The 16,830-nt window shown below is 39.5% G+C and overlaps 1 protein-coding gene across 1 annotated transcript in view; it reads left to right on the top strand.

The window, feature by feature from the left end:
* The window catches only part of TMX3 (thioredoxin related transmembrane protein 3), a 74,269-nt gene extending 57,646 nt beyond the window's left edge, over nt 1-16,623 (top strand). The window contains exon 16 of the mRNA XM_081262955.1: nt 16,518-16,623. Within this exon, the coding sequence (XP_081119081.1) occupies nt 16,518-16,544 (27 nt within the window). The 3' untranslated portion in view covers nt 16,545-16,623. The remainder of the gene's footprint in view (nt 1-16,517) is intronic.
* The last annotated feature ends 207 nt before the right edge of the window (nt 16,624-16,830 follow it).

The raw sequence follows: 16,830 nt of genomic DNA, 5'->3' as shown, positions 1-16,830 counted from the left end.
CGTGGAGCCCTGACACCCAGACTGCTCCTGGGCTGTCTCCTTCACCTGACTCAGGAGCAGGTGCTAACTCTCAGCAAAACTAGATTGGCAGTTGTCCTAAACATCACTAGCAATGTGCACTTGAATGCACCTCCGTGGAGACCTGATAAAAATTTTTCAAAAGTAAACTTTATTTTTTGGAACAGTTTTAGGTTTCTAGCAAAATCAAGCAGTAAGTACAGAGAGTTCCCATATACTCCCTGCCCTAAAACATGTAGATTCCCATCACAGTGTCCCCCTCCAGGGAGGCTCTTTCGTCATGATTGAGGAACCCACACTGACACACCATCATGACCCAGAATTCCATATAGTCTGCATCAGGTTCACTCCATGCTGCTCACTCTATGGATCTGGAAAGATGTGTGTCTGCCTCCGTAGTACCGGGGGCTGGTCTCACTGTCCTGAAAATCCCTCGTGCTCTGCTCAGCCTCCAGTCTCTCCGACCTCCCTGTACTTGGTCATCTTTTCACTGTCTCCATGGTTTGCCCTTAACCAAATGCTGTACAGTTGAAATTATGCATTTGATACCTTCTCTGATCGACCTCTTGATCAGATGCATGTCAATGTGCTCCATGTCTTTTACAGCTTGGTAGCTCCTTCCATCATTTGTGCCTATTAGTTTATTTTCCTATTCGCCCATTGAAGGACATTTGGTTGCTTCCAAATTTGGACAATTACGAATCAAGCTTTTCTAAACCTTTATGTGCAGGGTTTTTATGGCTATATTTCCAACTCAAGTGTGTAGATACCATGTCTGGATTGCATGACAAGAGTACATAGGATTTTGTAAGAAACTGCTAAAACGTCTTCCAAAATCTCTGTGCCATTTTGCATCCTCACCAGTAATGAACAAGAGCTCCTGTTATTCCACGTTCTCGCCAGCATTTGGTGAGGTCAGTGTCCAGATTACGCATTCTCACAGGTAAGCAACAATATCTCACTGTTGTTTTAATTTGCAGTTCCCAAGTGACATGTCATATGGGGCATGTTTACATGTGCTTATTTGTTATCTGTAGTTCTTCTTTGCTTAGGTGTCTGTTCAAATCTTTAGGTCCTATTTTAATTGGGTTTTTAACTTTCTTATTGTTCAGTTTTGAGAGCTTTTTGCTTAATTTGGATTCAAAATACCAAATTTGTGTCTTACAAATATTTTCTCTCCTAGTCTTTAGCTCGTTTTTACCTACCTACTGACAATGTCTATGGCAGAGCAGAAAATCTTAATTTTAATGAAATGCAACTTATCAATTCTTTCTTTCAGGGGTTGGGCCTTCATTTGGTGCTATATAAATCATCGCCAAAATCAGGGTCATTGAGAATTTCTCTATTTTATCATTAGAATTTTGGTAGTTTTGCATTTTACATTTAGATCTAAGATCTCTTTGAGTTAATTTTTGTGAGGGATCTAATCAAATAAAGTTTTAAAGAGATTTTTAAAATGTCATCACATGGGATCTTTGCAGATCACTGCATAGTTTATTTGGTGCTAGGAAACTTCCAGAAGGCATGCTACATAGGACCTAAAAGTTGAGTTTTCACTTGCTCCTGAAGAAGAAGTGAAGGCCCTGGGTATCTGCTTAAACATGTCAGTGAATAACCTGCTCTGAATGGGCTCTTCTAAAGTTATTTGATGTTTTAAAAGGCATTTACCAAAGATAATTAATCAGAATTCTTTCTTTTTGATAAAATTAGTAACTGCTTATAATTATGCTGAGTCTTAAGAACCCAATATTATTATACCCCATGCCATCCACCAGGAAACCTGTGATCAGGGGATCTAAGCCACTCCCCAAGGACTCACCAATCCTGCAGCTTTCCCTCTCCACGTAGCTGGGATTTGGAGTTGTCTTGGGAAGAGCATTTTCAAATTCTCTTTCCTTTCTTGGGAATCTTCTCTGCAGTTTCGCTTTTTCTCATTGATTTTCTCTTCAATGATTTTTATCCTAAAGTTCTGTTTAGTTTCCAACAAGGCAAAAAAACAAAAACAAAAACAAAAATGTTCTTTGGTTTATTTACCTCTTTCACTGTTTGGTTTCAAAAAGAAACTAACACCACAAATGCCTTAATGACTTTTGAAGAAAAGAGACATTGAAATGACAAATGAGAGCTATCAAGTTAAATTTGTTTTTGAATCTACTTTGAGTTTAATGAATTAGAGAAAGAACCAATCCATCTATAATCAGGTTTTCCTGACCCAAGTGTCTGACCTGCACTGTTCTGCACGTGATGCAGTAAAAACACGACTGCTGTACACACTTTTGAGCTGTGCAGGGCTTTATACCAACAGCATACATTATGTTATTCAACTGGTGTTACTCATTGACTCCAAGGGGCGGAGTAGTGTGCAGAGATTTAAAATCAATTTTCATGTGATAAATTTGGGTGATTCTTTTTCCTTGAATTGTTTCGCTTTAGAATAATCATAGATTTGAAAAATAGGTATGATTCTCATTTACTTTTACAAATGAGGAAACTGAGGTTAAGCGAAATAAATGAAATTCCCAGTGCTAAAGGAATCAGCAGCCAGGCAGGAGTCAGGGTTCGGGCTTCTTAGGGCGCGCTCCGGAACAAAACCTGTGAGACCTGAAGAGCTGAAGTTCATGTTTAAGTGAGCGTTTCTTAACGTTGAGTATGAAATGATTTCAGGTATTTAAATGAGCATTGGTGACGGGGAAAAAACCCAAGGTAAGGGGATATAACTGGGCAGCTGCCGAGCCCCTGTGCTGCTAATGGACAGTCAGCTGGCCTGTGCAGCCAGAGGCTCCTCATAGGTGGTTCCCAGTGGTGACCAATAGCATGTTGAACAAGCAGTGATGGTTACCGCTCCTAGATTTGCACGTTCAGTTTGTAACAGTGTGGTGTAACCTCTTTGGAGCTCCTGAGATAGACTGATGTGTAAACAGGGTGTAGATATAAGCAAATGATGATGAAACGCTACAGGTCTCATGATTCGTGAAGGATGTATTTCAGAAACAATATATTTATAGAGAGCCCTGCTAAATCTAAATGCCACTCCATATCCCTAGGTTTTCATTCTTTAGTTGAAGATGTAATAGGATGATCTCAAGAGGCTCAGAGACCATGATCTGATGTAAAAGAAAAAACAAAGTGGCACAGAATCTGAAAAGCCATCAGGGAATGGCTGACAGATCTGACTCACGAGGAAGTTAGCTTTAGAAACCGAGTACCCAGAGGATGCTGCATTGGTTTCCCCTGAGGAATAAAAAATCTAAATTATAGGAACGTAATGGTGATTTAACTCACAGGGTGCCGTTTGTTCCAAAGTTTCCCACTTGGTTGAAATATTCAAACTCTGAGTAGAATTCTCAAATGCATGTTGTGCACAGACATCCCCTAAGATCTGTGTTTCTCCCTTTAGTGATGTACAGGAGCAACCGAGATGCACTTGAAATACGTCTGCCTACCAAAAGTATGATAGCCAAGGGAATAAAAATTATCACGAAGCATTTAGCATATCCAGAGTGATGTAGAAATGCTAAATGACGTGCCAAAGCTTACCAGGTGATTGATGTGTGATTTGTCAAGTAACTGAGAATGCATTTCATTCTTTAAGGGAGAACAAAGGGACTTTCAGTAGTAGAGTTCAAAGGCACCAGTGTGATGGAGAGAGGGTGAATGTGTGTGTGTGTGTGTGTGTGTGTGTGTGTGTGTACATGATGAACAGAAAGGTGAGAGATAAACTACTCCAATAATTTTATTTTTAAAAATCTTATCCCCTAAGTTGGGTAGTTTCAACTGAATTTGATGTAACTAGGGTTTGCATGTCATCCATTCTACAACAAGTACTATGTTTGAAAACCAGAGTAGAAAAAAGTATTTAAACCTTAGCGGCCCTCTCAGTCTTGAGGGGATGACAGATACATAAATGGGAAAATTATAATAAAATGTGGTTTTACTATGTCTTGGTACATTTTTTGCTGCTCTAACAAAATACATGGCACTGGGTAATTTATGATAAGTAGAAATCTTTTCCTGGAGGGGAGGAAGTCCATGACCTAGGATATGGCAATGGCCCTCTTGCTGTGTCCTCCCATGGCAGAAGGGCAAGGAGAGAGGGATGGAGGGACAGAGAGAGGCTGAACCTGTCTTTCCAGAAGGAGCCCACTTCTTGATAACGGTGCCAGTCCACTCATGAGGGCAGAGGCCACACAACCTCATGGCTGCTCACAGGGTCCCACCTCCCTCGCTCCTGCAGTGGGGATCACGTTTCTAACACATGCTTCCTGAGGGACTCATTTACGCCACAGCAGAGTGTAGAACAGCTGTTCCCCTGTGGACACACAGATGCCAGGGCACCTACCCTTACATGTACCTGCACTCACCCGCAGGGCGAGAACTGGACTTGAATCCTGCCTTGGGTTGCTGTTAGTGTTGGTGCTGTTTTAGTGGCTTCTTGAAATCTTACATCATCTTTAGTTGAGGTTGTAATTGTGATGGTTTGGGATATGAGGTGTCTTCCCAAAGCGCATATTGGATAAGGCAGGAGTGTTCAGAGGTGAGGTGCTTTGATTATGAGAGCTATGACCTCACCAGAGGACTGCTATATCTGCTAGAGTAATGACTGGAATTCCTGTAGGCATGTGGGGTGTTCCAATAATAATGATCTTCTTCCCTTCCAGTAGTAGTTACTTCAGTCTTATCACCTGCCACTCATTTTGACCCTACTTGCATCTTTGGTGTTGATATTTTGTCTCTGTTGCCTCTCTCTCTCTCTCTCTCTCTCTCTCTCTCTCTCTCTCTCTCTCTCTCTCTCTCTCTCTCTCTTCTCCCTCTCCTTCCTGACCACCATGCACTGCCTTCTTTCCCCCTCCCTGCCCTTCTGCCATGATGCTCTGCCTCACTTCAGGCTGCGAGCAATGGAGCTGGCCAACCACCGACTGATCCTCTGAAACCATGAGCCAAAATAATCTTCTCCTCCTATAAATTGTCCTTGTCAGGTTTTTGGTCACAGCAATGAAAAGCTGACTAACACAGTACCTAGAAATAATTTTGAAGAATAGCATGACTTCTTAAAAATTTTAGAATAAATTGTGAGAATCTTCCAGTTACAAACCATATTCTAGCATCAAGAAATTCAGGACTTAAAAATTATTAGAATTCTGATTGCCTGTGTGACAGAATGAACAGCTTAGTAAAACTAAGCATTTAAAAAAAATCAGCACTTTTGTACTATTTTATATGTATTGTATAGAACATTTTTGTTGTATTATGTGATGGTGTTTTTTCCTAGTCTTACCTTCAGCAGATTGGTGTATTGACATGTTAGATTGGTTGTTATTATTCTGGCTATTGAAGCAGCATAAGTAGAAATTTCTCAGATTTCTAAAGAATGCAAGAAACTCAAGGTAAGCCCTCTCCTAAGTGCTAATAAATAATGTTTAGAGATAGCTGTGTTCTTCTGTCTGTTATCTCTGAACCCACCTTTATCTTACTATAAGATTGTAGTTATCTCATTGTCCATTAAGTGAATATGTTCCATTTAATCTTAGTCTTTTTTCAATAATAATGATCAATGTTTGTTTCTTTGGCATTGGTCTTAAATTACAAAAAAAAAAAAAAAAATTCTAATAATCTTCTTCCCTTCCCGTAGTAATTATTTCAGTCTTATCACCTGCCACTCATTTTGATCCTACTTGAAATTTTATGATCAACTCTTGGCATCTGATTAATTAAAAGCCAGAGAGAGAGCTTATGTGATTTTGGAGAGGATAGGAACTCTCTGGTGCTAAATCCTTGCTCCTGTTGTTAATACTTATTTTTAAAAATGGAATCCTGGCAGCAAGTCATAACACAATCTGTAAGTAATAACCTGTTGGGATGGCTGGAGGGGCAGCAATTGACGACAGCGACTATAATCAATAGTGTGGGAGTCAGTAACGTTACATGAATTATTTAGCTTTATAGTTCCTCCTCAGGAAAAAAAAAAAGTGCAGCGGTTGAGCAAACAAATGTTCTCATTACATCCTGTCACTCATCTCTAACCGCATATTATTGGGTGGTTATTTAGAGAGAGAGATTATATCTGGAGGAACTGGTTCGAACTCTGTGACTCTCCAATAAAATACCACAAAACTTTTAAAGAGCAGGTTTCCAGGGACAGACCAGCCCCCAGCAAAGTGGATTGTCTGTGAGCCGGGCTGAGCAGTGTGTCTAAAATAAAATGGCAGCTCACCCAGATCCTTTGAAGAGAGGAGGCAGAGTCACAGCAAGGACACAAAGCCGCCACATGCTGACCACGGACCACACGCTCCACTTCAGATTGGGACTCCCTGAGAAGGGGGCGCAAACCCCAGATAGCCCATCTGCCATCCTCCCTGGCAGGCCCGTGGGATCAGGGCATTCCATGGATACCCGGAAGGCAGCATCTGGCAGGGCTCACTGTCACCTACTCTTGACAGGGACTAAAACATAAGCAGGTGAGATCCTGCAGAGGGAAGGATGAAGGCTTGACAGATGCGGGTTTTCCTACTGACGTCTGCAGCATTACAAAAGAAGCATCAGAGAATCCAAAGAGAGAGTGTGGGGGAACCCAGGAAGCCAGCAGAATTAGCTAGTTCCTGCTCTCAGCAGCCAAGTTCTGAACAGAACGGCTGCCTCTCAACTACCCACCACACTCCAGGTCAAGGTGCAGGGGACACAGCATTGTGAGTTAAAGGGCAGTTTGCTTCTCTATGCTAATTGGGGACCCAAGAAAGTTTGAGGCCATTTTTATTCCACCAGGATCTCCATCAGTGCCCTCAAATATGTGTTGTTATGAAATAAAAAAGTGCAGATCCACTCCTTAGCTGTCCTATTGCCTGACCCTCCTACCCCCTCCACCCGATGGTAGCCCCTGATGCCGTTCACAACAGAAATTCAGAGCCACCAATTTTCCAAATTGGATGACACACTCAGCATTAAAAGGATTCTATCCAATGCTGGAGGCATAGAATAGGGGTAGCATGTGCCTACCCTGGAGTCACAGCTCCTTTTGGGAATAGAAGATTCCTTACAATATATTTTTTTATTGCAGATAACTTGTGATTATAGCTCATGGATTGATGGATGCAGTTGTTCAGTCAACAAACATTTAATACACTTTAGTATGTGACAGTCATTATTTCTTCCTTCTGGGCGCATAGGACTGAACAAAAGCAAAAGTTCTCCCCTCCATGACTACCTGTGTAGGTGACAGAGGCACATGACAAATGAGATAAATCAGAAAATATAGGATGCTAGTGAGAACTATGACAATAAAGAAAGCAGGAAGTAAGGATGAGCAATTTGGGTTGAGGTCTGGGCTGACTCTGGGTCCCCAGGTGTGGCTATCTGCATGTTGATTTGCCTGGTTAAGAAACTAGCATTTCAAGTTTTTCTCCCTGAAGTGTAGGAGTGGGTCTTCCAGAGCCACTGTGTGGCATGGGGATAGACAGTGTCCTTCCCCTAAAGGACAGATTCTCACAGGTGCTTGTTTCAATACTACTAGGCTGGTATTCTCACCACAGAGGTACGTGTTACATTCCTAATCTCCAGCAGCAACAGGTGAAAAGCAGCGTATCCGTTCGTTTTATGTCCCAGTAATTTTATAGTTGAGCAGTAAACTTTTGACATTACAATGTCACCTAGGATTCTGCATCAGGGTATCACTGCAAAGAGACACTGACTTATGTTTATCATATCAGACTATCACAATTCAAGGTACCAGACCACACAGATTAATGTCACCAATTGCATTTTTTCTCTAGAAGTGAAGATATGATTCAGCAGGGATTGCCTTTTGAAAACAGGCACTGCAAAAATTGAATAAGTTCCTGGAAGCCTGGAGTATGCTATTTCATACTTTTCTTCATAATAATAATGCTATTTTTCATTGTAGGATGGATATTAATTTTCTATATATATATAATTTTAAACAGTAAGCATAAAATCATTTCTCTTGAATCTTCCAGTGGAGCTGCAGGAATACAGGGAAATCAAACAAAGGCTTTCAGGATAAGAGGTATTTTTTTCCTGAGAAGTTCCCCTCAAGTTAGGAACAAAGATCCTGAATAAGAGTGGAGGAGGTGAAAGTCAGCTAATGACTATTAAAATTGGACACCTCTATAGACTCCTTGTTATGAAAAATGAGGACAACAACATACTTACCCTTTGTCCCATGCCTCCCTCCTACACTCCTGATTTTATGGCTTAATTTTAACAGGGTGTGTAATTTCTACATTCTGTTCAGGAACCACGTTCCACGGTTGGTGAGCAGTGGCTGTGCTTGTAAATCAACCCAATACTCCTCCCCAGGATGGTGGCCGACATTCCCTTCCAGAGATTGTTTTACGCAGTTCTGGGTTGACTGCATTTCACCTAAAAATACATTTTTTTTTTCTTTTAAGAGGAGTTCATGAGTCCTGTGCTCCCTGAGTTATGTGTGCTTGAAAGTATTTCCTTTCATACTTTTAGAAAAAAATCAATGGGAATAAAATTATTGTCTCACATTTCCTTTTCCTTATAACTTTGTTGTATAGCAGATGTCCAGAACTTGTTCATCTCACATAACTGAATCTGTGCCCAGTTGCATAGCAACTTCCCACATGAGGGTTTTGGATTAGCCTTTCAGATCATTTTTGGGAGCCTTTAACAGAACATATTCAGTAGGGTCATTAGAGTTTGTATTAGAGTAAGACTAGCTGCTATGAGAAGTAAACCTCAAAGTGGGTGATCCTCAAGACGACAGAAGCAGTTGTTTTTTTCTCACTTTAAGTAAAACACAGTTGTTTTTACTTTACAGGATTTCTCTGAATGGTGACACAAGAACTCAGGAGCCTTATGCCCTGTGGCTCCTAAAGTGTCAACACAGATCCCTATATGTTTTCGGATATCAAGCCAGTGGAGATCAAAAAGCTAAGAAGATCTTGGGTAGGAAGCACTGTGGGCCAGCCAGGAGAGACTACTGAGGCTTTCTTTGTGTGTACATTCCATCTGCCAGAGCTCATTTGGATGGCCACACCTGCCTACCAAGTAGATTATTTCTCAAATAAAGGGAGCTCAGTGCATAGGAAAAGCACATGTGTTTGGGGGCAATCAGTCATCTCTGCCTAATTGCAGTGGGTTTAGATGAGAATAGAGGCTGAAGACTGTAGTCAGTGAATGAGGTACTCAGTAATCATTTGTTTTGTGGATAAACAAACATCTGTTATTATATCCTCACTCTTCATGTAAGATAGGTCATGTACCCTTACTGTTATAATACTTTATCCAAACAGTACTTTGCGGTTTATCAAGCGGTTTTTGTTCAATTCCTCAATCATCTAAAGTAGTAGAACAGTAGCAATAGTTAATCAGTACAAAACTCGAGAAATTAAACTACTTTCCTAAGATTAGACTCCCAATTCAACTTACTTTCTATGGAAATACCCCCCTCCCCACATGCATATGGTATGAATGATAATTTCACTGTTATTGAATTGTATTTCCTAAAAATTGATAGCAGGGCCAGATCTTTTCTTATTACCATATGTAGGGGCCTTGTTACATATTAAAAAATGTAATACCTTTGCATATTTAATTTAAAGATTTAGATTACATAAAATAATAGAAGAGAAAGATATCACAGGCTTTTAAGCCACATAGAAGAAAACATATTTAAGTCCCCTTAGTTAAAACGTAAGAATAAATCAGTAAAAAATGTATAGGGAATCATCTCAGTATTTTAAGTCTCTCAAACAGGTGTCCTTTGGAGCTGGAATTCCTTTCTGGGCATGACAGTAGCCTCAGTGTCCCCTCAGAACTGGATATTGGATGTCTGTTAACTTGCTGTAGTGAACTCTTTATTTATTTATTTTTTCCCAGTTCAACTTCTCTCTGATGTCTCCTGACCCTCCCTCCCCACCCTTCCCTCTCAATTTCCGCTTCTGGCTTTCCTAGTTCAACCTTTGTTGGCTGCTTCTCTTTCCGATACTGCTCTTAGTAGTCCTGCAAAATGACTTCACCATTTTTTTCAACACGAAGGGCTTTTACTGTGCAGTTCTGAGTGGGGTTCACGCTCTCCAGTCCAACCTGTGCTGTGTAGACGGCGGCTGGAAGGGGGAGCCAGCGCAGGTGGGGACGTGCAGTCAGATAACACAGAGTGACAGTCCCCGCCGCGGGATCCCTACTGGTTTTCTCCCGGAGGGGCTGAGGGTGGGGCGGCCGCAGGTTCGCGGATTCCTCTACAGAGGGGTTTCCCCAGCACTTGAATTGTCCCTAGAGATGGCCTCTTAGCCCCTGTTCCTGTTCCTCTTTTTCTTTTGCATTCAGCGCCGACCAACAGGGGGCAGCAAACGCCATCAAGAGGACACTTGCGCCAGCTGCGCAGCTCGTGGGAGTCTGTGGGGTTCCCTTTCTTCCCTTAACCTCTGAAATTTTCGTTCTCTCCTTAAAAAGAAAGGAAAAAAAAAAAGAAATGAAAAAAAGTTGGAATTTTAAAACGATCACCATTTCCTCTTGTTCATACTTCCTGTCAAGTCTGCGATGTTAAATAATCACGTCCCTGTTTCCTACTGAGCAGAGAATGAGAATTGGAAAAATTTGGATTTTGAAATTTCATCAGGATAGAAAAACTGTAATTGCCTGCAAAACGATCCTTATTTTAGAAGAAGTCTTTAAAAATCATAGTTATAACTCTTGAAATCACAATGCTTAGATAAAATGATATATATTAATGATCTAGATTTCTAATTTTAAAATACACTGAAGATTGAAGAGATTTTGATTAAGAGGAAAACAATTTCATTTGCCCGTTAGTACAATTTTACTTTTGTCCTAGCTTTTATCATTTTATGAAACTGAAAAATGAGAGAGAGAGAGAGAGAGAGAGAGAGAGAGAGAAACAGGGGTGGGGGAGAGAAAGAGAGAGAAAGCGCACAAGAATGAGAAATGGATAAAAAGAGAAGAAAGGAAAGTAATAATATTTGGCAAGTACTTAAAAGAAGCAGATTTGGTAGTATTCTTTCACAACCTAGAATTGTATATTAAAATATGTAAAGGGAATTCAGAAACATATTTCATATTGATAGAATGTTAAATCCAATAAGGAAATATAAAAGTCATGAATGTTCATGCATATTGCAAATTTTAAACATCCAAAATAGAAAATGATGAAAATACATGACTATGGAAATAAATAATCAAAGTGGGAAACTAAAAATTCTTCGGCAAGAGACAGAACAAGTAGAGAAAAAATAAGTATGTATACTGTGGATTTGAACAGTACCATTATGCTTAAGCATTCAGGAGTACACACATGCAAGGGCAACTTTGCATTATTTTTAAACACTGATAAGCAGTCTCAGAAATTGACCCTGAGTTAAGCTGCAAACTATATTGTTAACTCCCCAGAGAAACAATGTGCTCTGAGTACTAAGAAATCTACTTATCATCAACAACAGAGATAATAAAAAATAAAGCCTATGAGCTATATTTAAAATACATTTCTAAAAATATTGCTTTATAGTTTATCAAATTTAAAATCCCAGATGATTTAAAAATAAAGTGATAACTGTAATTTAAGAAAAGTGAAAAATAATAAAACTGATATGAGAAAAAATCATGTAGCAGTAAATAATTTCTTTTAGAAGAAATGAAGTGAAAGAAAATTGGACAAGTGTTCAAAATACAAATTAAGGAACACAAAATAAATCCAAAGTAAGCAGTACAGCAGGGTTAATAGGAGAAAAGAAGAAAAGAGTGTAATAGAAAGTGGACAATAATGAACATGCAAATAGAAAGCTCTCATTAAACCAGGAGCCAGTTTTCTGGGGGGGGGGGGGGAGATCTTGGCAAAAATAATTGGGAGAGAGGGGAGGAAGAAGAAAAAATACAGCTGGAAAAATATGTCACAGAAAAGAAAATGAAGAAAGAGGGCGAGAGTTTGGAAGGACCAATCTAAATATGTGGACCACAGGTTTGCACCTTACTTCCTGAAACTCCTGTGTGTCTTAGTGGATGAGATGATCCTATGCAGAAGGTGATGGAAAATCATGGTCAGCTTCCATGACTGCTCTTGAGGCATTTGTTACAACCTGTTATGATCTGGATGTGAGGTGTCCCCCAAAAGCTCATGTGTGACACAATGCAAGAAGGTTTAGAGGAGAAATGATTGGGTTATGAGATCCTTAACCCAGCCAGTGAATTACCCCCCCCCCCAATGGTAACCAAGGCAGGTAGGTGGCTGGAGGAGGTGGGGCAATGGGGGTGTGCCTTTGGGATATACATGTTGTTTCTGGTGAGTGGAGTCTCTCTCTGCCTCCTGATCATCATGTGGGCCACTTCCTTCTGCCACAGTCTTCTGCCATGATGTTCTACCTCACCTGGAATGGAGCCAGATGTCTAAGGACTGAGACCTCTGAAACCATGAGCCCCCAAATAAAATTTTCCTCCTCTATGTTGTTCTTATCAGGTCTTTTAGTTAGAGCAGCGAAAAAGCTGACTAAAACACAACCAAAGACATTATAATTTTCTGTAAATATTTTATTAGAAGATTTTTTCCCCATTATTCCCTAACAGGATAGAAAGGAAGAAGCTGGAGTTTACACAATGACTATAGAACAGGTGCTTCCCTTCATTTCTTTTTAATGTTATGATCACTAACAAATGTTAATTTTATGGATAGTTTAATCTCACCCATGTCTTTTAATGACTTGGTAGCTCATTTCCTTTTAAGCTAAATGATGTTCCTATACATGGATGTACCATGGTTAATCTGTATCACCTCACCTATTAAAAGACATCCAGGTTGCTTCTGAACTTCAATGATTATGAATAAAACTGCTAAGAAATCTTCAGTGCAGGTGTGTGGATACACATTTTCATCTAATTTTGGTAAATATCAAAAACCATGATTGCTAGATTATACAGTTAAACATGTTTAATTTTGTGAGAAATTGCCAAGCTCTCTTCCAAAGCACCTGTCCCATTTTATGTTCCGAACAGCACTGAATGAATGGGCTTCTGTTGATCCAGATCTTGTCACCATTTGGTTTTGTCAATGTTTTAGACTTTACCTGCTCTGATGCATAGGTAGTAATAGTGCATTTTTGTTTTAGTTTGCAATTTCCTAATGTTGTGTCATGTTTAGAATTTTTGATATGCCTATTTGCATATATCAGTATAACCTTTCTGGAAAGCTATTTGTTCAGATCTTCTGTGCCTTTTAAATTGGTTCATTCACTTTCGCTTTGGGATTTAAGGTTTCTTTGTATATTTTTGTACTATTTCTTTATCTTATATTTGTTGTGCTGATATTTCTTCCTGGACTGTGGCTTGTTTTTCCATTCTCTTAACACTGCCTCTTGCTGACTGGAATTTTGTATTTTTAAATAATGCAACTTATTAGAGAATAGAGACCAGATTCAAATTCTGTCTCAGGAATGTGATAAGATCCACCAGGTCACTAAGTTGCAAGTTGACCAAAGCAGTAACTTCTGGCTGATGGCGATGAATGAATGTTTTTATTCTTTGTTTGGATTTTGTTCTTGTCAGCAAAATGAGCTAATTAGGTCTTTACTTTAAAATTGGCTTCAAGCCCAAATTTGTTAGAGATCTTTTCTTGCAATTCTACTGTTTCCTTTTTCTCTTTTCTTTCTGGATCAATTCCGAGTGAACTTTTTGTGTTCATTAACTCTAGGTGTGACTGGAAGCAGGATAAAACCTTTAGGAAAAAGACCCATTAATTTTCTTAGTATTTTGCCATTAGCAGAAAGTATCCTGTCATGTGGCAAACCCAAAAACTCACATTGAGGGAGGATACTTACTGAAGTGTATCAATGTAATTGCACCTGCATCTTATCAAAGAAACCAGATTAAACCATTTAACTCTTAAGTATTAAAAGCATGCAAAATAGAGCCAGCAACATAAGCTAGTCCCTTCCAGCCAAATGCATTTGATTTGCAAAGTGTATAAAATGTTTTCACACTCTGAAATCATTTTCAGATATTATATTCAACAATCTCCTGAAATGGTTAGCAGTTCCTTTAAATGAGATAATCACCAGCCCTTGAGCTGTAAGGCATGAAAAATATGTACCTACAAGGAATGTTTCAAAGGGCAGAATACAAATACATCTGCCTGTGCCCCACACATCATCAAACAACTGCTTTTTTTCTGATACATATTCTCTTACTGGGAAAAAGGCGCACAGTTCTCGTCTGTTCTATTATACAATTCAGATGATTCACGCCAATCTTAAAGCTTCTGAAATGCACAGTACATTTAAAGATACACACAGAAGTAAATAAGAATTGTGCCATTTAATTTTTGTTGCCAATACTAGGCTGAGTTTTCTGTTTAGAAGTGGCATGAGATGGAGTCCCTCCGATGTCTGCAGTAGTAACCAAGGTCTTTGTTTTCTAATAAAATGATGGCAAAAGTCCCTGGAAGTTTCCAGAAAAAAAAAAAAACAAAACAATATCTACATGCCCAGAGAAAATCTTTAGCATGTGGTCTCATGACTAAATGGGTTCTAGTTTCCACATTCATATCTAGCCTTCACAGTGAAATCCTTGTCCGGACCTTGTTGTCTCATATAATATTTAATGTCTGTTTTAGTCTTGACGTGGATGCTGCCCCACCAAGTTCTAAGTATTAATCATAAATCGCCATTTGGACCAAGCTGTGACCCAATCCTTGGATTAGTTTGCTAGGGCTGATATAAAAATGTGCCCAGGACTAGGTTGTTTAAACAACAGATTTATTACCTCAATGTTCTGGGGTCTGGATATCTGAGATCAAGGGTGGGGGGTACTTCTGAGGGTTATAAGGAGGGAAGAAAGGTCTGTCTCTGACCTGTCTCTTTTACATATAGATGCCATTTTCTCCAGGTAAATTCACATCAGCTTCAGCTGTAAGTACTTGTGACCAATTATTCCTCTTCTTATATGGACACCAGTTACATTTCATTAACATCTTCCTATAGGCTTCATTTTTAACTTAATTAGCTCTATAAAGACATTGCCATATTCTGAGGTGACAGAGTTCAGAATGTCAACGTATGAATTTTAGAGGACACAACTGAGTCAGTAACAGTTCTTTTACAAATATATTAGAAAGTTTTGCATAACTGGATGTGTGACTTTTCCATGGTTATAATCTCTAGTAATTTTTAGGGCATTTCAAAAAAGTTGGAAGACAATACAACACAGTAGCAGAAATTGAACAACATTGAGAATAAAGTAATATAGGTGTTTTAGGTAGTGTTTCTTGCAAATACATACTAGTGAAATAGTTGGAGTCCCCCAAACCTCAGCTTTTTTTTCTGAAGGTAAGATTTGCTTTATCATTATTCTGATATGTATTCATTTAATTTTACAAAAATGGTTTATCATTTGTCAAAGAAACTTCTCAAAAGATTGGAGCTGCTGCTAATTATTTTCAGGGGCTGCTTTCATGAGAGTGTGGAGCTTTTGGGGACCTTTTTTCTTCTTTCTTTCTTTCTTCCATCAGAGTAAATGTCTTCCAGCTTTCTCATATTTAGAATCAATTCTCAGGGAGAGTGTGATGAATCTCTTACGTTGAAACACGACACCAGAACTTCATAATGTAATTTTCTCCAGGAGGATTTTAACTTTAATTTGAAATTGTTTCAGTTAAGAGCTGAAACATTGGTTTCCACTTGTGGAATTACGAGCCAAAAGAACTCTGCAGTGTCCCATCCCCCCAACCCTCCACCGCCCACGACTCTGGAACCTTCTGTGGTTCTGTGAAAGTGAAATCAATAAAACCAACGGACTTCAAATCATGCCTGGCACCCAGAGCAATTTTAATAAGTCTTACCTACCACTATTGTAGCCCAACATCCTAAATAATACACAGGAGAGTGAGTCCACGTAATGACGAAGGATCCACGTGAAACTGTTTCCAGAGACTGAAAAGGCAGTTCCCAAGCTCACCCCATTTGATGTTTTAATTTTTATCTCTGTTTTCCTCCTCTCACTTTTAATTTTAATATATTTCTCACATGACATTCTTTTGATTAATTTCATGAAATAAATTCATAGCACACACATTGTCCAGATTGACCTTATCTGCCGTACCAGCCTAGTCCGTCTCTCAGCCTGTTAATTTATGTTTTTTTTTTTTTTTTTTTGTACCTGAGAGCAAATTCGGGTGGAAATTTAGAGAAGGTGCAAATTAATGTTGCTATGGAAATGATAATTTATCAAATAAATCTTGGGGATTTGAGAGGCATCTTATCACTTAAAGAGCCTGTGTTTATTACTTATTGATTATCATTCAGTGATGCTGCCCGAGGTCAGAGTGAGTCAGCGACCACAGCTGGAGAAAGAATGGAGGCTGCTCTTGACAGCTTCAGTCCTGAGCACAGCTTCTTACTCCTTTTCTTCAGAACACTGGGTGGCTGGGGTGGGTGATCACCACAACACGTTTTAGAAAATATAGAGAGAAAACTCACTTTCTTGGTGTATCTAATTACATTTTTTGGCATAACATGGTCTAGGAAGAAACTCTACAGTTGATTTCGTGAAACCATATCAGCATCAGCACACCAGGGATTTTGGAATAAACAAACGAGCGGTGGTATGTCAAATGTCCATCCGTCCTAAGAACTGGCTGTGTGGGAACACGAAGTCTTAAGGTACTTAAGACTTGTTATGGTTTGCTCACAGGTAAGGCAATGCAAGAAGATTCACAGGTGAAGCGATTTGGCTCCGAGAGTGTGAAGTCAATCAGTGGCTTAATGTCCTGATAGGGATTAACTGGTAACTGACAAGGTGGCTGGGGGAGGTGGGAATTGAGGCGTGGCTTTGGGG

This window comes from Spermophilus citellus, assembly GCF_964194105.1.
Source record: "Spermophilus citellus genome assembly, chromosome: 12".
Lineage (NCBI taxonomy): Eukaryota > Metazoa > Chordata > Mammalia > Rodentia > Sciuridae > Spermophilus > Spermophilus citellus.
Note: the sequence above shows the minus strand (reverse complement) of the source record. Positions and strands in the feature narration are given on the sequence as shown.